General features: G+C 39.2%; 1 protein-coding gene across 11 annotated transcripts in view; it reads left to right on the top strand.

Annotated features, from left to right (window-relative positions):
- LOC307179145 (uncharacterized protein) overlaps positions 1–27,100 on the top strand; it is a 54,666-nt gene that overhangs the window by 21,347 nt on the left and 6,219 nt on the right. For 7 of the 11 annotated variants that reach the window (XM_079907978.1, XM_079907974.1, XM_079907971.1 and 4 more), the window contains 3 exons: positions 14,305–14,349; positions 16,917–17,043; positions 20,582–20,677. In XM_079907978.1, coding sequence (XP_079764104.1) covers positions 14,305–14,349; positions 16,917–17,043; positions 20,582–20,677 — 268 coding nt within the window. Of the gene's footprint in view, positions 1–2,481; positions 2,570–14,063; positions 14,203–14,304; positions 14,350–16,916; positions 17,044–20,581; positions 20,678–27,100 lie in introns of those variants that run through there. The other 4 variants (XM_079907980.1, XM_079907981.1, XM_079907972.1 and 1 more) reach the window with 3 other exon arrangements.

Raw genomic sequence — 27,100 nt, 5'->3', positions numbered from 1 at the left:
GTTATTCTTTTTGGCGCACCTTATGACCCCTTTCTGTAAATATTTTATGTGTGCTTGAAAAGATATGTATTTTATAGGTATTTCCAGCACCTTTTGTTCCCCTAGCCCCAAATGGGTGTCAAGAGTGCTACAGAGCTTCTAGGCTTTTCGGCTCTTTGACTAGACCATCACCCCAGGAGAAAAGCAGCCCCTAATACATGACTCCCCAACTTTTTCTGAATTTTAGCCCACTAACTCTCCATTACCTTGTGTTTTGATGCCTTCCAATACTTAAAAAAAATGTATCCACCTTTCATGTGCCAGATGTTTGTCCCAAATTACCTATTTTATTACTGGAAGCGTAAGTATACAAAACATTTCCTTTATTTTGTCTAGTGTATTTTAAAATTTCCCTGACATTTTATCCCCCAAACTTACCTTTTATCAGATTGATCTTCCTTAATACGTGAGCTACGTATTAGATAAGTATTTTTAAAAAGACATTTGCTTTTGGGAGGGGTTGTTAAAGAGTCACGTGGTATAATTTCTTTAAATGATCCCCGTCTTTAAACCACTGCGCGTTTTCACATAGTGGCTGTTATGTCATTTTTCTTTTACTCCTTAGTGAGAGTACTTGCCCAGCATTAGAACTGGTTTCAGTTGGACACTGTATGGGACCTTGTTCAGCTACTTTCAACACCATATTTTCCTTATCCTTGCCAAAAATCTAAACTTTAACCTCCAGTTCACAGAATATATCAAAGTTTCAGGGCAATAAATGCCAGGTCAAAAAAGCCATCGGACAAATGCAGAATGTAAGCAATCCTACATGACAACTGATCTAGTTAGTTCACTAGGTGAAGGGCATACAAAAAAGGGGAGGGGGAGCTGTTCTAGATTACAAGAGCGTCAAGTGATATAACATCAAATACAATTCATGTACCAGCATAAAGGAAAATAATATGCATTTCTTTTTTAAAAAATTCATTTATTTTTGGCTGTGTTGGGTCTTCGTTGCTGCGCGCGGGCTTTCTCTAGTTGTGGCGAGCGGGGGCTACTCTTCGTTGCGGTCCGCAGGCTTCTCGTTGCAGTGGTTTCGCTTATTGTGGAGCACAGGCTCTGGGCACGCGGGCTCAGTAGTTGTGGCACGCGGGCTTAGTAGTTGTGGCGCGTGGGCTCTAGAGTGCAGGCTCAGTAGTTGTGGCACACAGGCATGTGGGATATTCCCGGACCAGGGCTCGAACCTGTGTCCCCTGCATTGGCAGGCAGATTCTTAACCACTGAGCCACCAGGGAAGCCCAAGGAAAATAATCTGTATTTCTTCCCCAAGAGAAGAGTGGACAATTAAACTTTCTCCTCTCTTTTTTTCTTTATTTCTGCTAGTTTTCTGACAACTTATAGTATTTATGATACCAAGAGCAGGGTGAAAATAGGTGATGTGATACTAGAAGCTCAAAAAAGAAAAAAATTCAAGATTTCATAAAGGATTTATCCCTTCCCATAGTAGAATGTTTTATCTATCACTACAGCTCCTTCCATTTGCCTTATGACCCACATTTCATAGTTAGCAATTAAAGCAAAGGAAATGTGGAAAACATTTGCTGCTGCTGCTTTATGCCCTGGTCAGTGGTTGCATCTGCTTCTTGTGGATTCTTGGCATTCACGTCCGTTCTCGTGGATCTTGGCATGAACAGCTCATGGGAGGTAGCAGTGTCAAGAGTTCTAGATGCATTCACACCCATACAGAATAAAAGAAGCAATCCAGTCAAAGTAAGGTTGAGATCCTGTATTCCTTACATTCAGTGCCCAGTGCAGGCAGCACAATTTCCTTTTAGTATTGCATTTTTTGCCTACAAATCGCTTTCTTTATATAATCTATTCCCTTACTCCCTCCTTCCCTTTCTTCTTTTTTCACACTTCAAGTTTCTCTAGTCTGTCTTTATGGGTAGTTTCTATGAATAGGTTGGTGTATAAGTAAATAGAGTTTGCTCTGGTTGAGTTTGCTTTGTTTCGGTCACGTTTTAAAAAAATTTTTTTTTAAGAAAAAAGGGAGAGAAAGACCAAGCTCGACTAACAGTATAGAGTTGATTCATACTGACTATCCTAAAGAGAATACTGACTATCCAAATACTGTCTACCCAAAAGAGAAAAGGCAGTCTTGCGGAAAGGGCTGCCCCCCAGGAGATTCGGTAATGGCAGCTCAGAAGATCCACAGAATCAGAGATAGTTACGCTCCGAAAAGGCGCCTTTAAGCAAATACAGAATTGTGTAGTAGAGCGCTCTAGGTTTGGAAGCATTTCGGCTCCAGGAAGGCGGGGTTACGAAATTCATTCTGGTACGCTGTGAAGTACAATCCACACGCTCTGTATAGCAGCCAGCACTTCCGCCCTGGGAAGGCGACGAGGTGCCTGGGAATTCTGGGAAGTGTAGCCCGGGAACACCGTAGTTGGATAACTTCCGCTACAGGAGGATGAGGCTGTGTCCCTGCTCCCGTTGGGAATTCTGGGAAGCGTAGTCCAGGAGGTCTCTGTAGGCAGAGTCACTTCCGGCCCAGGTACGCGAGGCCGCGGCCTTCTTTCCTCTCGGAAAGGTGAGCCTCCCCTCCCCCGAGCCCCTCTCCCCGAGTCTACACTGACCTTTCTTCGCTTTGTTGTGGGCCAGTAGCGACCCGGCCCTCGACCTTGGGGAAGGAATCCATCTGCGGCGAAGGGCGCGGTTGGTGCTCCCTTTGAATGAGCCTCCTGGAGCGTGGGACTGTTGGTGCATCCCTGGTTTAGGGGCCCGGGCCAGGGCCGTATGTCTCTGGGGTTGGGAGTCTCCTGGGTTCTGTACTTGCCTCCCCCGCTTTTTTCGCGACCACCAGCCCGCGCTGCCGCTTCCTGACAGTATATTCGGCGAGTATGTTCATGTCTCTGTCTCCTCTTCTTTAAAGTTGGCCTTAGTGTCTACCTAATAGGGCTATTGTGAGAGTTAAATGAGAATGTTCAGGAAAAGACTTAGAACAGAGGCTGGCTTGTGGTTAAAAATCACAAGGTCTCTTGTTACTAGTATTTTTTAATTTCCTGAAAAGCGCTCAGGTCCCTGAAAGCTTTTGTGGGTCAGCGCTCCTGCTACAGTGTCCCTGGCCCTTCTCTGATCCCTGAAGGAATCGGGGCTGAACCCAGACTCCTAATTTTTTTAATTAAAAATTTTGGAGAGGATCACTTCTGGCTGTTGTCTGGGATGTGCACTGTGATTTATGCGGGAGTACTGATGAAGTTCTGATTTCTTTCAGCCTCTTTTCCTCTCCCAGCCTTACTTCTTGCAAAAGGCTGAAGTGAGGAGGGAATGACCCTTTGGCCGCAGGCAGCAGAGACTCACCTGACTAGGACTTAGCATCCTTCTTCCTCTTATGTTATCTCTTCGCAGGGGAGAAGACATTTCCATCACTCATGGGCAAATTCTGCTACAAAGATGCCCTGATATTTGTTGAATAAATGCAGGAAGGGATGGGGGAATACGTGGGCATGAGTAATAATGATAATGTTTAAACATTTAGTGCTAAACATTAATCTAGGAGCTTTATATGAATGAACATACTTAATCCTCACAAGAGCCCTATGGGAACTGGGGATACTGTTATTCCCATGTTAAAGATGAGGAAACAGACACAGAGCCTGAGTTGTTTATCCTAGGTCACACAGCTAGTAAGAGGCTTACCTGGGTTTTGAATTTAGGTCGTTTCGATCTGCTGCCTTAGTTCTTAATGTGTTTAGTGTCAGGTTGAGAAGGCATGTTTGGATTTTTATAGAGGGTCATGAAAGCTTTGAGTTTTTGATGAGATTTTTTTCAGTTATCTGCAATTTAATTGAGTTTTATTTGAAATAATATAGTTCATATTCTATTATGAAAATAATGATTGCATATTATAGAGAAGAAAATTTATGAAGGATGTAGTACAGGATGTAGCGATAACAGTATTAATATTTTAATGTTTTCCTGTTCTGTAGATTTATTTTTGGACTTTTACTTAAGTTTTTCAAAATAGGTATCATAGGTTTTATTTTCCCCTTAAGTTCTTACTGTGGAAATTTACAAACAGAGCCAAATGTAATAAGAATAAAATAATGAACCCCTGTGGAACCATCACCCAAATTCAACCCTTGTTAACATTTGTCAGTCTTGTATCAACACACCCCTGCTCCAATTTTTTTTTGTTTCAAAATTTTAAAGCAAGTCCCCAACATTGAGTCAGTATGATAGTGATTGATTTATTGTTATAATTGCCAAAAATTGATTATCATCCATTGTTTATACCCAAGACCAAGAAAGGGAGATGTTAGCAGCTACTCCAAGGTTTTTATTTTTGCAGCTTGGAGAATGGCACTCATTTGAGAAAGCTAGGGGACACGAGCATTGCACTTTGGAGAGGGATGGTTCCAAAGTCCAATGCTCTTTGTTTTCCCGTATACAGTTTGACTTACCTATGTCTTGGGGCTCTTTGTTTCTCATCTCTCTCTTTTCATACACTGAAAGTTCTTCTGTTGCCGGGACCATGTCATATTTTTCTCTGTGTGCCCAGCACACAGTACAAGATTGGCAAGGGTTTGGAGTTAGAGTAGCTACTCAACAGACTGCCGGCATCAAGAGTTTGCAGTGCAGAATTCCTGAAATTGGAATTAGGTAACAAAACAGAATAGAAATAACCCATGGAGATGTTCCTTAATCTTTAATGTTGGTGAGCTGTAGAATCCATCATCTATTTCAGATTGTTGAAATGCTTATGAGCAATTATTTTCATGATCTAAAACAAATTTCCTGAGATATACATTGATAGAAATGATAACAGCTAACATTTATAGATTGTGTTTTATGACCAGGCAGTGTTTCCAGTGACTTACAGATACTTATTTTTCATAACAAACCTATCATTACCCTCATTTTACAGATGAGAAGCAGGTTTTTTAAAACAATCATCGTACAGTAAAATTAACTGTTTTTTTCCTGTTTGGGATACAATTCTATTAATTTTACCACAGGTGTAGATTCGTATAATCACCACTTTCATCAGCCACAGAACAGTTCCATCACACCAAAACACTCTCCTATTTTCCTTTTATAATCACCCCTCACCGCATCTGTAACCACTGGTGACCACTATAACCCTATAATTTCATCTTTTTGAGAATGTCACACAAATGGCCTTATACCACGTGTAACCTTTTAGGGCTGGATTCTTTAACTCAGCATAATGCGTTTTTTTAATGAAAAATTTTATTTGAGCCAAATCGAGGATTATAACCTGGGAACAGCATCTCAGAGAGCTCCAAGAACTGTTCCCAGCTTAATGCCTTTGACATTCATCCTAGTTGTGTATCAGTACTTTGTTTTTATTGCTGATTAATATTACATTTATGGATATACCATAGTTTATCCATTCACCCATTGAAGAATATTTGGAATGTTTCTAGCTTTTGGCATTTATGAAGAAGCTGCTATAAATATTTGTGTACAAGGTTTTCTTTGCTTATTTTTCTAGAATTCATAACCAGGAATGGGATTGCTGGGTCATAAGGAAAATGTATGTTTAACTTTGTAAGAAGTGGCCAAATTATTCTCCAGGGTATCTACTATTTTGCATTCCCATTAATGATATATGAGAGTACCAGTTGCTCCACATCCTTGTCAGCACTTAGTATTTTCTGGTTTTGTTTTTTGAATTTTAGCCATATGGTAGGCATGTGTTGGTATCTTATTGTGACTTTTATATACATTTCCTTAAAGACTAATGATGTTCAGCAGATGTACCTTTTTTCAGCTTATTTATCTTCTCTACTAAAGTGTTTTGCCCAGTTTTAAATTGAGTTGTGTTTTCCATATTGTTGATGTTTGAGAGTTATTCATGTATTCTAGATACAAGTCCTTTGTCAAGATATGTCCTTTGCAAATATTTTTTCTCAGCCTATAGCTTATCTTTTCATTCTCTTAACAGTGTCTTTTGCAGAGCAAAAGTTTTTAATTTTGATGAAGTCTGATTTATCAGTGTTTTCTTTTATGAATTGTTCCTTTCATGTCTAAGATCTCTGCCTAATTCCAAGTCAGGAAGATTTTTCTCTTATATTTTCTTCTAGAAGTAATGATATCTACTTTTTCATTCCTAATATTGGTAACTTTTGTTGTCTCTCTTTTATTTTTTGCCACTCTTGCTAGAGTTTTTGTTATGGTAAAAAAAACAACAACTGCTTTTGGTTTCATTGATTTCTGTATTTAGCTTTATTATATCCTTTCTTTTGCTTGACTTGGGTTTATTTTGCTTCTCTTTTCTAGTATCTTAAGTGTAACTTATAGGTTTTCTTTTTTTTTTTTTTTTTTTTTTTTTTTTTTGCGGTACGCGGGCCTCTCACTGTTGTGGCCTCTCCCGTTGCGGAGCACAGGCTCCGGACCCGCAGGCTCTGCGGGCCGTGGCTCACGGGCCCAGCCGCTCTGCGGCATGTGGGATCTTCCCGCACCGGGGCACGAACCCGTGTCCCCTGAATCAGCAGGCGGATTCTCAACCACTGCGCCACCAGGGAAGCCCTATAGGTTTTCTTTTAAGAAGTTGAGCAAATCCCAAACAGGATGAACTCATAGCAATCCAAGCCCAGACACATTATAATCAAACTGCTGAAAACGAAAGACAAAGAAAGAAACTAGAAAGGAGCCAGAGAAAACTAATGCATTACCTTTATGCTCTAGTTGTCATATATTGCATGTATATAACTTGAAAATCCTATAGTGTTATAATTTTTGCTTCCAATGGTCAAATATATTTTAAAGAACTCGAGATGAGTAACCTATCATATTTTCCCGAGTATTTACTGTTCTGTTGCTCCTCCTTCCTGATGATGCAAATTTCTTTCTTTTATTTCCTTTGAAAGTTTTCCTTCACCAATCCTTTTAGAGCAAGTCTGCTCCCTGTGAATTCTTAGTTCATCTGAGAATATCTTTATTTCACCTTCATTCCTAAATATTTTTCTAAACTATTATCTTTAGTATACAATTCTGCTTTGACAGTTCTTTTCTTTCACTACTTTAAAAGTGTATTGTGCTACTTCCTTCTGGCCTCATGGTTCCTAATGAGAAATCTGGGTTCATTCGAATCATTGTACCCCTGTAGGTAATGCATTGTTCTTCTCTGGCTGCTTTCAAGCAGCATTATCACCTGGGAGCTCTATATAAAGGCAGGTCCTTGGGTCCAGTTTCATGTCAATTTATTTAGAATTTTGAAGGGGTGGGACCAAGGCTCTTACTTTTAATAGGAACCCCAGGTGATCTTTATTTACTTTAAGATTGAACAAGTGCTTGTTGAACAGCCTCATTTAATTTTTAACATTTATTGTTTAACCTACATACAGTAAAATTATTTTTAGTGTACAATTCTGAGTTTTGGCAATTGCATCACACTAAAAATTTGTGCAGAATGAAGATCTGCCTTGTTTTAACTTTTGACAACAATGGAAATTTATAAAGTAGCTTGGCACTACTTGGGATTCAAACAAAATTAGTTGTCATTGAAATGACTTTACTACAGTATAAGTGCTATTTTTGCCTTCTAGGTTGAATTCATTAAAAAACATCATGAAGTCTGCAGCTAAAGCTAATTTCCAAAGCCATTCAGTATTCAATAATAGTGGTGGAGGGCAGCTTTTCTCACTTAGAAAGCCCGAGATTTAAAACATCGCAATAAAACTTTACTGCAGCTCAGCCATTGAACTGCTGGGTGGTAAGGCAAGTCGGGATATTTAGCTTCTGTTTCTGACGAAATTCATGAAACTTTTGATGATTAAGTCCATGAGAGTAAATGAAGTTCACTGTTGATGCTGCTGCTTCAATAGCACCTGATATATTAAAATATTTTCTGCAAAGTACCTGCTGATGAATAATACAATAAAGAACCATAGACTACAAACTTACATTTTTACCAGCTTTATAAATTTGTAATCAGTTTTCACACAGTCCAGAAGATTACACTGGTTACACTGAATTAGTATGTTTTCAACTTCTTTGAAAATATTTTCACTTGTAGTTGTTCCACGCAGGCTATTCTGGTGACTTACTGATTAGTCACTTCAAACTTGGCAATGATTCCTTCAATAAACAGTTACCGAGCAACATCTGTGACATATGCTGAATTGCCAAGAGCCAAATAAAGTTTATCAGAATTATTTCCCTTGTATTTTAATTGATTATAGTGTTCCCACTGTATTCAACTCTTTGAGCAACGATTCTTGCCCAAAGTCTAATAATCTTAGAAAAGTTTATTTTTTCAGGACACATTTCTTTGGCTGCCACAGTCAAACATGATTTAATTAACTCATCATTGTTAAATTGCTTTATTTGCTTGGGACAGAAATAGAAGCTGAATATCTGAATATCCAAAACTTATTTTGGTTACAGCCTCATTTCCATTATTTTTGTGAAGAATATCTGTTCCAATGAGACGTTTCATTAAAAATTTTAAATCCTTCTGACCAATGCTTTACTGTGAATTGAGCATATTTGTGACGAATGCTTAGTCTGCTAATGTTCACATATATTGTATTCTTTTAGCATAGCTATGTTGTTGCTGTATAAAAGGCAAAAGCCTTTGCCATCTAATTCTGTAACAAAATATTTTACTTCCAATGTGCCTTAAAAGTGCAACATTTGAAGTCTCTTTTTCTCTTCTTGTTTTGACATGATGAGTATGTGCTAGTAATAAAAAAATTAAATGTTGTGGTACATCATTACATGCGATACTTTAAAAAACACATGTGATACTTCAATTGCTGTTGAGCTATAGCTAGGTCACTGTGATTTGTACTGTGTTTAGCAACAGTATAAAGAAATGAGAGGGGCACATACGGTCTCTGTTGTAACTACACAACTCTGCTGCTGTAGTATGAAAGCAGCCATAGGCAATATGTAAACAAATGAGCATGATAATGTTCCAATAACACTTTATGGACATTGAAATTTGAATTTCATGTAATTTTTATGTGTCTTAATATTCTTTAAAAAAATTTTCCCAACCATTTAAAAAACTCAGTCCATCTCTAAGAATGTTAAAAACCATCATTAGCACACAGCCTATACAAAAAGAAGCAGTGGACCATAATTGGCCATATTTTGCCAACGCTGATTTTGACTAGTGTTTTCATGTTTTCAGTTACATCGATTTATGTTTTATGTTTATTTTGGACTTATTGACTTCTGTCTTACGTTTATTATTTCCTTTTTTTCTGTTTGTTTTAGGTTTAATTTATTTGCCCTTTTTCCCCTAGTTCTTAGCTTAGATAATGGATTTAAGACTCCTCCTCTGTTGTAATATATACATCATTGAATACATTTTTTTAAAGAATATCTGCTTTGGCAGGATCTCATACATTTTGATATGTTGTGTCTTCATTTTCATTCCATTCAAAATATGCTCGTTCTTTCTTTCTTTGGTTGCTCTGGGTCTTAGTTGTGGCAGGCAAGCTTCTTAGTTGTGGCAGGCAGGCTCCTTTAGTTGCAGCTCGAAGGCTCCTTAGTTGTGGATGGTGGGCTCCTGAGTTGTGGTTCACCAGCTCCTTAATTGCGGCATGCAGCCTCTTTAGTTGTGGCATGTGAACTCTTAGTTGTGGCATGCATGTGGGATCTAGTTCCCTGACCAGGGATCAAACCCGGGCCCCCTGCATTGGAAGCGCAGAGTCTTAACCACTGCACCACCAGGGAAGTCCCTGCTCTACTTTCTTTTGTGACTTGGTCCATTGGTTGCTAGAAGTATGCTGTTTAATTTGTAAATGTTTGGAGATTGTCCAGATATCTTTTTGTTATTCACTTCTTGTTTAATGCTATAATAGTTAGAGAAAATATCACTTCTGGATACATCATAAACTTCTGAAAATTAAAGATAAAAATTCTTGAGAAAATATGTGGTAGAACAATGATTCATACATCTGCAGATTTCTCATTGGAAATCATGTAGGCCAGAAAACATTGGAACAGCATCTTTGAGGTGCTTAAACAAATCGTCAACTCAGAATTATATATCCAGTGAAAATTTCCTTCAGGAAGAAGGGGGGAAAATGTCACACCTATGCTAAAAAGGAGTGTTAAAAGAAGTTCTTTAGGTTGAACAGAAATACCAGATGGAAACTAGGAACTTCAGAAATGAAAAAAGAGCAACAAAAATAGTAAGTTTTTTTGTAAATATAAAATGTTTTTCTCCTCTTAAAAATGCAACTGTTTAAAATAAAATTTATAGCTTTCTTGGCTAGAGCACTGTATATAGAGAATACATATGACAACTAATTAAAGAACGGGGGAATTGATAAAATAACACTGAGTTCACTGTGAAAGATATGTATATTGCAACCCTGGAGGAGGAAAAAAAAAAAAAAGGCGATAATAGCCAAAAACTAATAGATAAAAAGAGATGAATTTAATTCTAAAAAAATTCAACCCAAAAGAGGGCAGAAAAAGGGTCATAGAGGAAGAAAATCAAGAAGGAAAAACAGGGAAAAATAATAAAATGCTAGACTTAAATCTGACCATATTAAAAATTACATGAAATGCTAATGACCTAAATATGCTAATTTTAAAAGATTGTTAAGATTGGATAAAGAACAAAAACTGAGTATATGCTGTCTAAAGGAGCCCCACTTTAGCTATAAGGGTATAGATATGTTAAAAGGATTAAAAAAAAAGTACCATGCAAACATCAATCAAAAAAGGCTGGAGTGACTATATTAATATCAGACAAAATAGACTTCAGAACAAGGACTATTACCAGGGAGAAGTAGGGACATTACACCAAGCGTCAATTCACCACGTAGACATAACAATCCTAAATGTGTACCCAGAAAACAACAGAGCTTCAAACTACGTGAAGAAAATCTGACAGAACTGAAGGAAGAGATAGAGAAATCCACAATTAAATATGGAGATTTGAACACTCTTCTCAGCAATCAATACAAGCAGACTGAAACTCATTAAGAATACAAAACTGATTATTCCTACCTGAACAATACCATTAACCAACTTGACCTTGCTGACATTTCTAGAACATGCTATCAGTACAACAGAGTGCACATTACTTGCATAAGCTTCAGTTTTAGCAATTTCTGTTGACCTGTCTGAGTTCACTGGAGTTTCTGCTCCTTGTTTCTGATCTGTTTCTCCCACTCAGTTGCAGGTTTCTATGTAGCAGGGACTAGGTCAATTTCTCATTGTGTTTATTGCCAAGTATAGGGATTAGCAGAAAAGAGTTATTCAGTATCTGTTTGGGGTTGGTGTAGTTTTCCAACAGGCAGCAGAAAATAGGAACCTTCAGCTATGTGAGATTGTGTTCAAATTTTCTGAAAATGCATGTGGGAGAATAAACAGTATAACTATTCCCTGTCCTTTGTCTCAGTAAGTTTTGGTGGGATGCCGAAGCCACCAGCTTTTTCAGAATATTCCAAGGGTAATATACACCTATTGATAATTACTACCTAAAGTAAATATAGTTAGAAACAAACCAAGGCTAATGTGTGGCTTCTGTATATTTCATGGTGATAATGAGGATGATACAAATAATAGCTAACATTTATTAGGTGTTTATTATGAACCTCACTGGCTTTCTAATGCTTTGGTGCATTAACTCATCTGTTCTTCATAATAACCCTATTTTTATTTCCATTTTACAGATGAAGAAACAGAGGCATCAAGAGGTTAATTAACTTGTAAAAGTTTACTTTGCCAATAAGTGGCAGAATCAAGATTGAAGCTTGGTGGTCTGATTCTATAGCCTGGGCTCTTGGCCAAAGCCCTGCTTTTATTAGACTGGCAAAGTTTTAGGAATTAATAAGGCTGCAGCCAAACCTGTTAAAAGGTATCCTGGAGCAGCTGAGTGTTAAAAGCTAACAGGGTCAAGGATGCAGGTGGGCAAACTACTGCCCATGGCTTATTTTTGTAAATCCCCTTTTCCTCCCCAGCTAAGAATGGTTCTTATTGGGTTGGCCAAAAGGTTCATTCGGTTTTTTCCTTTAGATGGCTCTAGTAGCCCTTAGTTGTCTTTAACTTCATTCGAAACAATTTTGTTAGATTGTATGTAACAGCTGTCATATCAGTGTGCATTTAAAAAAAGACTTATGAATTTTTGTGTAGCCATTTTAATATTGAAGATGGAAGGAAAAGAAAGCAACATCTTTGGCATATTATGCCTTATTATTTCAAGAAAGGTAAAAACGTAACTGAAACTTGAAAAAAGATTTTTGCACTGTATGGAGAGGGTGCTGTGACTGACTGAATGTGTCAAAAATGGTTTGCGAAGTTTCATGCTGGAGATTTCTTGCTAGACGAGGCTCCCCGGTTGGGTAGACTGGTTGAAGTTGATAGCAATCAAATCGAGACATTAATTGAGAACAATCAACGTTACACCACGCGAGAGATCGCCGACATACTCAAAATATCCGAATCAAGCGTTGAAAATCACTTGCTCCAGCTTGGTTATGTTCATCGCTTTGATGTTTGGCTTCCATGTAAGTTAAGTGAAAAAAACCTTCTTGACCATATTTCTGCATGCGATTCTCTACTTAAAAGTAATGAAAACGTTCCGTTTTTAAAACAAATTGTGACAGGCAATGAAAAATGGATACTGTACAATAATGTGGAATGGAGGAGATTGTGGAGCAAGTGAAATAAACCACCACCAACCACACCAAAGGCCGGTCTTCATCCAAAGAAGGTGATGTTGTGTATATGGTGGGATTGGAAGGGAGCCCTCAATTATAAGCTCCTTATGGAAAACCAAACAACTAGTGCCAACAAGTCCTGCTCCCAATTAGACCAACTGAAAGCAGCACTCGACGAAAAGTGTCCAGAATCAGTCAACAGAAAATGCAAAATCTTCCATCAGGATAATGCAAGACCACATGTTTCTTTGATAACCAGGCAAAAACTGTCACAGCTTGGCTGGGAAGTTCTGATTCATCTGCCATATTCACCAGACATTGCACCTTCAGATTTCCATTTATTTCGATCTTTACAAAATTCTCTTAATAGAAAAAATTCCAATTCCCTGGAAGACTGTAAAAGGCACCTGGGACAGTTTTTTGCTCAGAAAGGTAAAAAGTTTTGGGAAGATGGAATATGAAGTTGCCTGAAAAATGGTAGAAGGTAGTGGAACAAAAGGGTGAATACATTGTTCAATAAAGTTCTTGGTGAAAATGAAAAATGTGTCTTTTATTTTTACTTAGAAACCAAAGGCACTTTTTGGCCAACCCAATACATATGAAAGGTTGTAAAAAGAACAAAAAGAACAGCATTCCACAGAGACAGTTTGTGGCCACAAAGCCCATGATTAGCCCTTTTTTGAGTTGTTCTTCTTCCACAGATGACTTTGAAGTTGCTTGGGAATAGTAAATAAGATAAATAACAGTAAATAACTATTGAGAACAGTAAATAACCTTGAGGAAGAACCCAAGAAATTACACTCCTGTTCTCCAAATCCTCCCAAGGGTCAAGCAGTGAGCCAGTGCTTTATACAGATATAGTAGCATCACGGGCTTCTTTAATCTTTATTATATCCATGTGGGAAGAGGGAAGTATCAATACCAGTTGAGCTTCCTCCCGCTTCAGGAGGAATATTCACCAGCCACTAAACTTTTCAGAAGGGTGGGCTCAGTGTCTAAACAAATGTTCTTATCAGGGCAACAACTTATTAAGTGAAAAGCCATAATCTCTGCCACGCAGATTTCTTTCAACCCCATCTGCAAGGACAGTTTTATGATGTAGAATGGTATCTGCTTCTCTGCAGCTACAAGATAATAGAAAACATTGGTATAGTTACAACAGTTTTCCACTACTAACGCACATAATCCTAACAGCAGTCTTACAATGTTGGTACTATTACGATCCCAATGCTGCAGCTTGCAGAAAGGAAACCTAGAGGTTGATTAACTTAACCATGATTAAAAATATATAGCAAATATATAGCAGTGCCAATATACAGCAATTTTATAGCAGTGTGAGGTTTTGAAAACGAATTGTCCCCAGAGGCCACTTTTAACCAGTACCTCTCCTCTCCCACTTAACTGTCTCTCCTTTCCCACATTTCCCAGGAACAGAATGAGTACCTGGGGAACGTCGAGGTGTGTGAGAACTGCCAGGTATGGCGGTGCAGGCTGTCCCATGCTCGTGGGCATCCTGCCAGGATAGCCTAGTGGCAGCTGGACCCCAGCCCACACCCTGCTTGTGAAGGTGTGTGTGCCTGGGAGGAGGGACACCTTTTTCTGATTTGCACAGAGATGCATTTCCCCCTCTCTCATGGCTTCTTTCTTTTTACCTTTTGTGCCTCTTCAGGTCTCTGCCTTTCCCCAGGAAACGGAGAAGATGATCAAGTTCCAGGTGAGTTGGATTTTTATTTCCGTCACTTAACAGGTATTTCATTTCTCAGTAAGTGGACACCTTTTTTCTCTTCCTTGCCAAGCGTAAAGAATGACAGCAGACATTTAATACCATTTGTGTGCCATGCTCTTTTGTTTCATTTTTTTTTAATTTCCCTTTTCAGTTTTTATTATCATTGTATTTCACAACTAATGGTGTGAAAGAGAATAGGAATTTTTTAAATGGGAAAGCCCACACGTTATTACCCTGCTTACAAATCACCTGTGTTTTCCATGCTCATTTTTCATGTGCATTCATAACTATACTTGTAATAATAGATACAATTTTGAATTTTTTCACTTAAAATTATAGCTCTTAATTTTTGTCATCTAATATTATTTCAATGAACTGTTATACACTCTCCCCCATTTTTTTTAACTATTCATCATTCACAAGCTTTTAAATTCATGAGGATTCTCACAGTTTTACACAACAGTATCAGTTTCTCTACATCTAATCTTTACTCAAAAAGCAATTCTGAGAGAATTCTGATACTATTTGTCCTTATGTTCTAGGGACTCAAAACTTAAAAAAATTTTTTTTTCTTAAGTGGTACCTTTGTAAAAAGACTACTTAAAGGATGGTTTTGTCTAACAGGGTCATACTGAGGCTGAACTCAGAAAAAAATAGTGTTAGCTGTTTTTGTTCAAAAAGAGCTAGATTCTTTCTTTCCAGGACCTGAAAGCTTTCTTTATCTGTGTCTGTGTCTGTGTGCCTGTGTGTCACACCATTCATGAATTAATTTATTAGAGCATTACAGGTACTTACTTTTAAAATTTTAGTTATACTATAAGACACACAGGCACTTTCCATCTGTCGTGCTATTCACTGCTCTAAGAGGGGCTTGGAATCATCTTCACTGTCAACATGAAGATAAGAGGTTCATGTAAGTTGAAGACCTGTTCAAGTTCCTACAGTAGGCAAGTATCTGGCCAACTCCAAAGCCTTTGCTTCTGGATTAAGAGTATCAGGTGTACCATTTGGGTGGAAAGAAGGGCAGAAAAAACCCCAAACACACAGACAAACAAAAAACAAACCAGAGTTCTCATTCAGAGACCAAGACTTGAAGTTGTGATGTTCAGAGCTCCAGCCAGAACAAATACACTGTTGAGCAGGTCTTCATATAGAAATTTTAAATTTCCCTATAGCAAAAAATTAAAAGACAAATAGCAAGGTAGAAAGAAAAATCTTTATAACATACATGGAAGAAAAGGCCTTACTATTCCCAAATGAATGAATGTTATTACAAAACAAGAAATAGAGATGACCAGCAAACCTATGAAAAGGGAATGATCTTCATTACTAATCAACTTTGTGAAAAAAATTTTTTTTGCCGCACCGGGTGGGATCTTAGTTCCCTGACCAGGGATCGAACCTGTGCCCCTTGCAGTGGAAGCACGGATTCTTAACCACTGGACCGCCAGGGAAGTTCCGTGAAAATTTTTTGAGATAACTAGTTTTTACTTCCCAAATTGACTTCTGAGATTATCAAAGATTTTTTCTTTTTAATATTCATGTCCATTGTTGGCCAGGGTATAGAGGTTTAGGGATTTATACTTTCTTGGAAGCAGAATAAGTTAAGAAAAATCTTTTTGGAGGAAACATCTGCCATTATGGTTTCAAAACTTTAAAGTTTGTTATTCTTCAACATTACCATTTCTACTTTTTGTAATTTATTTTAAGGAGATAGCCAGCAGAGTTCCAGGGACTAAGGTCTATATGGAAAGATTTTTTTTGCAACATTGTTTATAATAAGTAATCTAAAACTAAGCATGCATTATTTGGATCAGTTCACTATATTCTCAGTCATCAATTTCTTGAATTACTATGCAGCCCTGAAATGGGATGCCAGAAATCGTCATCGTCGTCGTCATCATCATCATCATCATCATCTTCCATCATCATCACAATAATAGTTATCATTTATTGGGTACTTACTATGTACCAGTCACTGTTCCTGAGTGCTTTACCTATAGTCACTCGTTTTATTACCAGTACCCTAAGGTACAGTTATCAGCCTGCAAATGAAGAGAGGATGAGGATCAAGTCCAAGGTCCCACAGCAGAGCATCCTGAGGTGAACACAGGCATTCAGGCTCCAGGGCTGCGCCCACAAATGCTGCACATCTAGATGGGGCACAGAGGAGGAGCTACATACTCGAACAGTAAGGGTGACTCGTGCCCTGTAAGATCAGCACATTAAATAAGTGGTGTAAGCGTATAAAAGAGGGAAAACAGACTCCATCACACGCTGGTGGAACTAAAGCTTTTCTAGCAGCCCACGCGATGCACCAGAGTTCCAGGGACTTACCTATAGGAGTACTAACAAAAGGCAGCAATTTAAAGTGCAAGGATTTCTTTTCCTGCAGCCCTTCTGGTGGATGGAATTGGCAGTGTGAAAAGCGAACAGCAGGCAGCTACTGAAATTTGACTCGGTCCCTGGGAATCCGGAACAGCTTCCCATTCTTGACACTTTCTCAGTGCTGCCCCTCTTCCATAAACATAGTCTGTGTGTGTTTGGTATTGTAGGAGCCAGTGTCCTTCAAGGACGTGGCCGTGGTCTTCACCGAGGGGGAGCTGGGGCTGCTGGACTCTGCCCAGAGGAAGCTGTACCGAGACGTGATGCTGGAGAACTTCCGGAACCTGCTCTCAGTGGGTGAGGACGGGCGCCCTCTGTGACGCAGTGTCAGCCTCCTGGGGTGTCTTTGTGTGCGTAGTTGCTTGAAGCTCTGGGACTCCTAAAATCATTCTTTGAGCTTGGGTACCTGGGAGTCCTAATAATCCCTGTGCAGCAGAGACAAGATGTTTCTGATGTTTCTGTCCAGGAAAGCAATCTGTCCTTTGAACTATAAATGGGCAGCTTGTGGTGCTGCCCCACTGGTTTGTCATAAAATCAGTTTAGTGAGTTGCTCCAGCTTCTTTGTCTTTCAGGGTTCCAGTAACTGTAGTTGTTTTTGTTTTTGGTTTTTTTTGGTGTGGGGGGGGGGCACCACACCACACGGCTTGCGGGATCTTAGTTCCCTGACCAGGGATTGAACCTAGGCCTTCATCAGTGAAAGCACCGAGTCCTAACCACTGGACCGCCAGGGAATTCCCACTGTAGTTGTTTATAAATGTGATTTTTCACAGGTATTTTGTTTTTTGCTTTAACGACGTATTTGTAAATAACTTCAGACTTACAGAAAATTTGCAAAAGTAAAAGTATAGAACAAGAACACCCATACAGCTTCTACCTAGATTCACCTATAGTAACATTTTACCCCATTTAAATTTTATCATTTATGTGCGTGTTCTTTCTCTCTCCATAAATATTTATGTATATGTATGAAAACATATGTATATACCTAATTTTTTTCTGAACCATTTGAGGGTAATTTACGTACACCATGGCCCTATTATCTCTAAATACTTCCGTGTACATGCAGAGTTCAGGAATCCCAAGGCTCCCCTTACTCTGACACCAGTTGCAAGCTCGGGGGATCCCCTGAGCCTCAGTAGTTTGCTAGAACTCTCAGAAGTCACTAAAAGCTGTTATACTCACAGCTACACTTTATTACATGGAAAGGATACAGGATAAAATCAGCCGAGAGAAGAGATGCCTGGGGCAGAGTCCAGGGGAGTTTCCAGCACAAACTCCCAGCTGTCCTCTCCCAGTGGAGTCGTGGACAGCACTCAGTCTCCCCATCGGTGACGGGTGACCGTACATGCGGAGTGTTGCCCACCAGGGAGGCTCACACAAACCTTGGTGTCCAGAGCTTTGATTGCGGCTTGGTCACATAGATGTGGTTGGGCACCTACGTGGCTGACTTTGGTTTCCATCCGCCCCCTCACTCCCAGAAATCAAGCTGATACACATGGCCTAAAGGCCCCACCATAAATCACATTGTTAAACTCTCTGGTGCGGCCCAGGGCCTCCAGGTAAAAAAAGACACTCTTATCAGGCAGTACATGGCCAGTGCTTAGAGATCATCTCCCAAGAGCTGAGGGCAAAAGCCAGACCTCTCTTTGGGCAAGGTTAATACTTCACTGAACAGTATATTTGGTAGAAATAGGAATATTCTCTTACATATCCCCAGTGCAGATATAGTCCTTTTATCCAATCTATCATTTATACCCTAATTTTATCAGTGGAGCCAATTATATAACTTAAAGCATATTTTTCTCTCTCCAGGGCAAGATCCAACCTAGGGTCTAGTCTAGCTCTCAGTGTTTCTTTAGCCTCCTTTAATATGGAGCATTTTCACAGCATTGCTTTGCCTTTTAAGACTGTGACTTTTTAAGGAATACTGCTACTCCCTCCCCCATTTTTAATAGAGCATTCCTAGTATTTCCTCATAATTAGATTCAGATGATCCATTCTGGCTGGACCTCTGCAGTTGGTAGTGGTGTGTCCTTTTGAGGGTATCACATCTAGAGACACACCATCTGTCCCTCGTTAGTGATGCTAATTTTCATCACCCTGTCAAGATGTCCAGTTTCTCCACTGTAAGATTACTGCTGTGTTTCCTCTTGCAGTCACAAGGCAACACTTTTTAAGACCACACAAACATTTCCCTATAGACTTAGCATCCATTGATGATTCTTGCCGTATCCAGTCTTTACCATGATAGTTACCAAATGATGATTTTCTGACTTCGTGCTTCCTTCACACGTAGCAGTGAGCACTTGGCATTCTACAGAAAGCAAGAGCCCCTCTCTCTTAACCATTTATTTATTATTTGTAGGGACTTGTGAATTCTCTTATAAAAATGATTTGTAATTTATTACTGTAATAATTATCTTGCTAAAGTTGTTCCAAATTTGACCCCTTTAAGCTGACTCCTTGCCCTTGTAATATGCCCCCAGCCTTTTTTTGAGCACTGTCTTATTTGGGAGCATAGCATGCTGTCTTAGGCTCATCCTGTACTTTGCCCCAGCTCTGGAATCATATATTTCATTTATTGGGGAATGGTATTTAACACCAAGGTCTGGATGCTAGGGATTGTCCTTGCCACTGCGGTTTCTTTGTTTCCTGGTCTCAGGGTTTAGAGCTAAGAGGTAGGGGTGTGTCTGTGTGTGTGTATATTCATATACATACACATATACATGCACACATATTGATATAAATATGTATACATATGAATAGCTATTCAGTTTCATTCAAAATAAGAGAGATTATACTGAAACACCGTTTTTCATCCATGAGATTAGCAAAAATTCAAAAACATAACACTGTATTTTGGGGGCAAAGCTGTGGGGAATAAAACACTTTCATGCATTGAAAGTAGGAGTGCAACTCGATACCACCCCTAAGGAGAGGAATTTGACAATATCTAACAGAACTATGGAGTTATCTTTTCCCAGTTCACTTGTAGGAATTTTCCCTAAAGATAACAAAGTGCAAAAGAGCATTAATAGTGTACTAGTTTGTGTAAGAAGGAAGGGAAAATAAGTAAATATATGAATATCTGCCGACCTTTATAAGAAGAAACACAGGAAGGATTAATCAGGAAATCATTAGTTTCTTATAAGTGGGTGGAAGTTAATAGTGTGGAAGGGATGTTTGAGAGAGTTACACTTGTCTGAATACACCTTTTTATCTAGTTTGGACTTCTGAAAATATGTTGGTTCAACACATTCTGAAGAGTAAATCAAATAAGAAGGCAAAGGGATGATAATCTAAAAGAAAAATGAATTGTATTTGAAATTAATACCTTAACCACAATGAACAGAGAAAAGAAAGAATTCATGGAAGTAGCTAAGGAACACAGTGTATAACTCTATACCCTTAGTTTTAGGTACAGTGGGAGGGGGATGGGAGAATGATTTGCAATCCTGAACACTTTTTAGTGGATTTGCTTTGATATGGAATAAGCAATTCTGAGACTATTTTAGATGTACTACAGGTGCCAAGGCCATTCAGTGGAGAAAGTATCATCTTTTCAACAGATGGTGCTGAAGCATTTGGACTTCTGTATGCATATATTTGCATGCCTCACATCTACCAAAAAATTAACTCATGATGAATAAGAGACATAATGTAAAATGTAAATTTTAGAAAGAAACACAGGAGAAAATCTTCATGACCGTGGGTTAGGCAAAGAGGTCTTAGATATGATCCCCAAAACATGATTCAGAAAAGAAAAAAAGAAAAAAACCACACAAGTGGGACTTGGTCAAAATTTAAAACTTTTGCTGTCCTCGCCTTTTTGCAGGGAATCAGCCCTTCAAACCGGAGCTTATATTCCAGCTGGAGAGAGAAGAAGAGCTTTTGATGATGGAGACGGAGACCCAGAGAGAAGGGTGTTCAGGTGAGAACCATCCAGCAGTGACCCAGAAGCCAGAGAGCCCCTCCTGAAACATGAGTCAGAAAATGTCAGGCCCTGAGGTGTCTGTCCCCTCACCCCCTCTAGCTTTCCATATTCTAGCTCATTCATCCTGTCCCAGCTGCACTGGCCCATTGCTGCCCATCAGACCTGTCAGAATTCTGCTTCTGCTTCAGGTTACTTGGCTTGCTTTGCTCTGTGCCGTGACTGAGTGAATCGGTTAATGCACGTGTGGTCTTTCACTGTCTTCGGTCCTCCTTGAGGCAGCTAATAGGTATAGAATAAATCAGTGTGATGGAGGGATACTCCAGGGTATTGTTTGTCAACTGATGAATGCCTGTCCTAATTCTGTTCAGGTGTCCTTGAGTATTCATGGATAGGTAGCCATTATTCCTAAAAGATGAATAGCCAGTCAGCTAAGGGAAATATCAAAAATGATCAATGCCGGGCTTCCCTGGTGGCGCAGTGGTTGAGAGTCCACCTGCCGATGCAGGGGACACGGGTTCATGCCCCGGTCCGGGAAGATCCCACATGCCGCGGAGCGGATGGGCCCGTGAGCCATGGCCTCTGGGCCTGTGCGTCTGGAGCCTGTGCTCCGCAACGGGAGAGGCCACAACAGTGAAAGGCCCACGTAATGCAAAAAAAAAAAAAAAAAAGATCAAGGCCAACATTATAATTGACCCTTCCCATGCAGTAATTTCAAGTGAGACACTCTTGCATTAACTTCCTCATTCAGATGCCCAGCTCTTTATCTTCCCATTCTGTCCTCTCTTCTCACTGTTGCATCCCCTAACACCTAAACAGTCTCTTGACCTAGCTACGGTTTTTTAAAAAAATTTTATTCAATTTACTGAAATTTAAAAAAAAAACAGTTCACCTATTTTTCCCATTCCCCAACCGCTGCCTCTTGCAACCAACAGTCTGTTCTCTGTATCTGTGAGCTTGGTTGGTTTTGTGTGTTTGTTGTGGGGTGGGGGGTGGTGACTTTAAGTTCCACATATAAGAGAGATTGAGCGGCATTTGTCTTCAAATACCTCAAGGTCTACCCGTATTGTTGCAAATGGCAAGATTTCATTTTTATTTATGGCTGAATTTTCTTTATCCATTCATCCATCAGTGGACACTTAGATTGTTTCCTTATCTTGACTATTGTAAATAATGCTGCAGTGTACATGGGGGTGCATATATTTTTTCTTTTTTTGTATGAATTTATTTATTTATTTTGCGCTGCGTTGGGTCTTTGTTGCCGTGCACGGGCTTTCTCTAGTTGCTGTGAGAGGGGGTTACTCTTCGTTGTGGTGTATGGGCTTCTCATTGCGGTGGCTTCTCTTTGTTGCGGAGCACAGGCTGTAGGCGCGTGAGCTTCAGTAGTTGTGGCACGCAAGCTCAGTAGTTGTGGCTCGTGGGCTCTAGAGCACAGACTCAGTAGTTGTGGCGCACGGGCTTAGTTACTCCACGGCATGTGGAATCTTCCCGGACTGGGGCACGAACCCGTGTACCCTGCATCGGCAGGCGGACTCTCGGCCACTGCACCACCAGGGAAGCCCAGCAGGTGGATTCTTAATCACTGTGCCACCAGGGAAGCCCCATATATCTTTTCGAGTTACTGTTTTCGTTTTCTTCAGATAAATGCACAGAAGTAGAATTGCTGAATCATATGATAGTTCTATTTTTAATTTTTTGAGGACCCTCCATACTGATTTCCATAGTGGCTGCACCAACTTCCATTCCCACCAGTAGTGTACAAGGGCTCCCTCTCCTCCACATCCTTGCCACCATTTGTTATCTCTTGTCTTTTTGATAACAGACATCCTAACAGGTGGGAGGTGATAATCTCATTGTGGATTTGATTTGCATTTCCCTGATGATTAATGTTGTGGAGCATCTTTTTATGAACCTGTTGGCCATCTGTATGTCTTCTTTGGGAAAATGTCTATTCTGGTCTTCTGCCCATTTTTTAAATCAGATCATTTGGTTTTTGCTATTGAATTGTATGAGTTCTTTCTATATTTTGGATATAACCCCTTATCAAATATATGATTTGCACATATTTTTCTCCCATTCAGTAGTTTGCCTTTTAGTTTTATTGTTGGTTTTCTTAGCTGTGCAGAAGTTTCTTAGTTTGACTGTAGCCCCACTTGTTTATTTTTGCTTTTGTTTCTTTTGCTTTTGATGAAGGATAAAATGATTTTTGTCCTTCATTTTGTTAATGTGGTGTATCACACGTACTGATTTGCAGATGTCAAACCATCCTTGCATCCCTACAATAAATCCCATTTGATTTTGGTGTATGACCCTTTTAATGTGTTGTTGAATTCAGTTTGCTAATATTTTGTTTAGGATTTTTACATTATGTTCATCAGAGATATTGGCCTGTAATTTTCTTTTTGAAGTGGTACTTCCAAGTTGGACATATATGCGAGTCCAAACATTTTAGTAATGTTTTTGAGTCCTCAGACCCTGGTGTCAGAAGCCATGGTCACACCTGTGTAGCCAAGGATGCTCCTGGGTGAGAAGGAAAGTCAACTGAAAATTTCAAAACAAATTACTTCACTTCTATAATTTTTTGTTTCCATCTCAGTTAACATTCAGAGTCATAACAGGACTATACTCTCTAGAGCAGAGGTCAGCAAAGTTTTTCTCTAAAGGTCCAGATAGTGAATATTTTAGGCTTTGCTGGCCATATGTGGTCTCTGTCACATATTCTTCTTTGTTTTTTCTTACACCATTTAAAAAAATGTAAAATCTATTCTTGTTCTTAAGCTACACAAAAGCAGGGCTAGGGCCATAGTGTGCCAGTCCCCCTGCCTGATAGCATCAGTAGGAATGTAATGTCATATTTTAAAATATCTTTTTATTTAATTTTTTACATATACTAACATGTATATACCTTATATTAATGCAAAATTTTGAAAATGTACCTTCTTATTTTTAATATACTAATTTTTCTCCTTCATGGTACCTTGAGCAAGAAATCCCTCCCAATCTGAGATTATCTCTTTTTAAAAATAATCATCATTACATAATCCAATATGTGGCTATAACATGCATCATTTACCCATTTTTTAATTGATGGGCATTCATTTCTCTGCCGTCTCCCTTGTTTTTTTACTACTAATATAGAAAGTACAGCAATAAAAACCCCAATCCAAATGTCGTTGGGTACTAGTGATTTTATTTCTGTGGAATAAATTACCTGGTGACTCAGAGATTCAAACAGAAAAACCATCCTACTGAGCTGTTTTTTTTTGGCTGCGTCGGGTCTTAGTTGAGGCACATGGGATCTTTGTTGAAGCATGCGGGATATTTTCATTATGGCGCAGTCTCTTCGTTGCAGTGCTCAGGCTTCCCTCTGGTTGTAGTGTGCGGGTTTTCTCTCTAGTTGTGGCGTGCGGGCTCCAGGGTGCGTGGGCTCCAGAGCACGGCTCCATAGCTTACTGCACGCGGGTTCTCTCATTGAGGCGGGTTCTCTCATTGAGGTGGGTTCTCATGTGAGCTCAGTAGTTGTGGCTCACAGGCATAGTTGCCCCCCGGCATGTGGGATCTTAGGTCCCTGACCGGGATCGAACCCACGTCCCCTGCATTGGAAGGTGGATTCTTTACCACTGGACCACCAGGGAAGTCCCCTTACTGAGCTTTAACTTTGGAGTTGTAACCAAGAGAGACATAATTATCCCCATTGACTTTCCTGCAGCCTCTAGGAGCTGATTTAATTGACGTGGGCAAAGAAATATTTTTAAAATGATAGTCTTAAAACCACTCTGTTAGCAGAAGAACTATCTCAGTTTCCACTAGGAAAGAGAATGATGTCAATAAATAATGGCTTCTTTTTTTTTTGGCTGTATTGGGTCTTCGTTGCTGCGCATGGGCTTTCTTTAGTTGTGGTGAGTGGGGGCTACTCTTCATTGCAGTGAGTGGGCTCTAGGTACATGGGAGTAGTGGCATGTGGGCTCAGTAGTTGTGGCTCACAGGCTCTAGAGCGCAGGCTCAGTAGTTGTGGCACACGGCCTTTGTTGCTCCGCAACATGTGAGATCTTCCTGGACCAGGGCTCGAACCATGTGCCCTGCATTGGCAGGTGGATCCCTAACCACTGCGCCACCAGGGAAGTCCCAATAATGGCTTCTTAACTGTCCATCTCCTTGCAAGATGTTCCAAGTCGCAACCCATCCATCTCTCCCAAAGTCATCATCTGCATAAATTTCCTAGTTTTTTTTCAGGCCAGGCAAGGAAGATTCAAGGTGAGAAAAACAAGAGTTAGGAAGACCAGCCCCTGTCTTTCTTTTCATCCCCTATTCAAAAATAAGTATCTATTTCTTCATCTTTATTTTGTACACATTAGCCATTAAATAAACAAATGTTAATGTAGATTTTAGACAGTTTTCAAGCCTTCATCCCCCTAAAGATCTAGTGTATAATTTCCAACTGGTGACCATTATAACCTGAAAAAAGTTGTACTCTCAGGTTTCATACATCCTGAGGGAAAGAAAGAATATATCTCAAGTGGTAATTTGTTCCCAGTATTTTGAAACTTCAGTCCATGTAGGCATGAAACTAAGAGGTACAAACCTACCTATTGATATTTTTCCAAGTTTCCGTATTTGAACTTTGCATTTGAGCCTTACAGTTGTTTCATTACAAACTTTATACCTTCCTCAACTATTTACACCAGTGGTTTTCATACTTTTTTGGCCATGGCCTTCAGTATGTAATGTAACCCAGTACAGACCTAGGTGTGTATACATACCTGCAAGTCTGAAACAAGCATTTATGCACTGATACCCTGACATGCAGTGCAACTGTGATATTTTCTGTCCTTTTTAAAATTGCATGTCACAATCTATTCAATTGATCTTAAGCCTCACTAATCGTTTCCCACCATTAGTGTTCTTGTGCTCTTATAGGCTATTCATTCCAAATACATCCAGTAATATTCCATAATCTGTTTTCAGCCTTCTCTGCCAGTGATTAAATTTTGTCTTCTATTGGAAAGTGATAAGAAAAATAATTTTACTTGGAGTGAAAAAGATGATTTGTAGTCCATGTTTACATAAAATCAGCTTGTCAGTCCACATAAGTAAAATCTGTTTCATGGAATTGCCTGATTAATTTGATCAGAGGTGCAGAGTCCACAGCCTTTTAGAGCCACCTGCACCTGTTGCTGACATGAGGCTTCATGATCCCCAGGGGCTCTGAAAGGTGATCCTTTACCAACACTATACCTTAATGCTGCTGACTGCCACTGGTGCGATCTGAAACTCCCAGCAGGGATGGAAAGGGAAGTTTCTGGTCCGTAGAGCCAGGCAAGCATCATTGCTGTATAAACCAAGGGCTTCTGGGCTTTTTTTTTTTCCCCATAGCAGATTATTCCTGTTTTTCATTTCCAGTGTCATCTCTAATTATAGCAAAACCATCTACTTCATTAACCAGGAGATACTTGCTTTTAGTAATCTCCTTCTTTCAAGTAATAAGGTGTTTCCTGCAAATTATCTTGCTTTTTCTTCTCTTTCCTTGGTAGTTTGCTGGTTCCAGCTAGATCTGAATACATTCCTGTCAGTAGTTCTCACGTAGCTGTTCTCAGCTATTTCCTTTGTTAATTTTAATTCCTTTATGGCTTAATTAGAATATCAAACATCACTGGGTTAAGAGTTTTCGAAGTTGTAACTTAACCTATATGTTAACCTTAACTAAACCTTAAGTTTTAATGCAACCTTTCATAAATACCTTATGATGTCTTACACATGCCAATCATGTTGATCTAGCATTACAATTCCTTGCCAGAATTTCCTTTTTAATAGAAAACTTACTACATTTGCATTAACTAACTGCAGACATAAAGTACATATGGGTAAAATAGCATGTTAATAAAATATGACCCATCTGTTTTTTAAATTATACATATGTTTAATTACTTTTTTCGTATAATTTTTAGATTACTTTTTTGATCATTTACAGTGGTGACATCTGATCTCAGGCTGTGATAGGCTGGCCATTTTATGCTAGAATAGTCTTTGTTTTCTGCGTTTCACTTCTTCTGTCTCCACCCCACATAACCCTGTTCTTGTTTTCAAACAGGCAGATCTCGGAGATATTGCAGGTTCAGTTCCAGAGCACTGCAATAAAGCAAATATTGCATATAAAGCAAGTCACAAATTTTTTGGTTTCCTAGTGCATATAAAAGTCATGTTTATACTATACTGTAGTTTACTAAGTGTGCAATAGCATTATGCTAAAAAAACAATTCACATACCTTAACTAAAAAATACTTTATTGCTAAAAAATGCTAACCATCATCTGAGCCTTCAGTGAGTCATAGTAGTAACATCAAAGATCACAGATAACCATGACAAATATAATAATGAAAAAGTTTGAAATATTGTGAGAATTACCAAAATGTAACACAGAGACAT

Source organism: Stenella coeruleoalba (assembly GCF_951394435.1).
Source record: "Stenella coeruleoalba genome assembly, chromosome: 20".
Lineage (NCBI taxonomy): Eukaryota > Metazoa > Chordata > Mammalia > Artiodactyla > Delphinidae > Stenella > Stenella coeruleoalba.
Note: the sequence above shows the minus strand (reverse complement) of the source record. Positions and strands in the feature narration are given on the sequence as shown.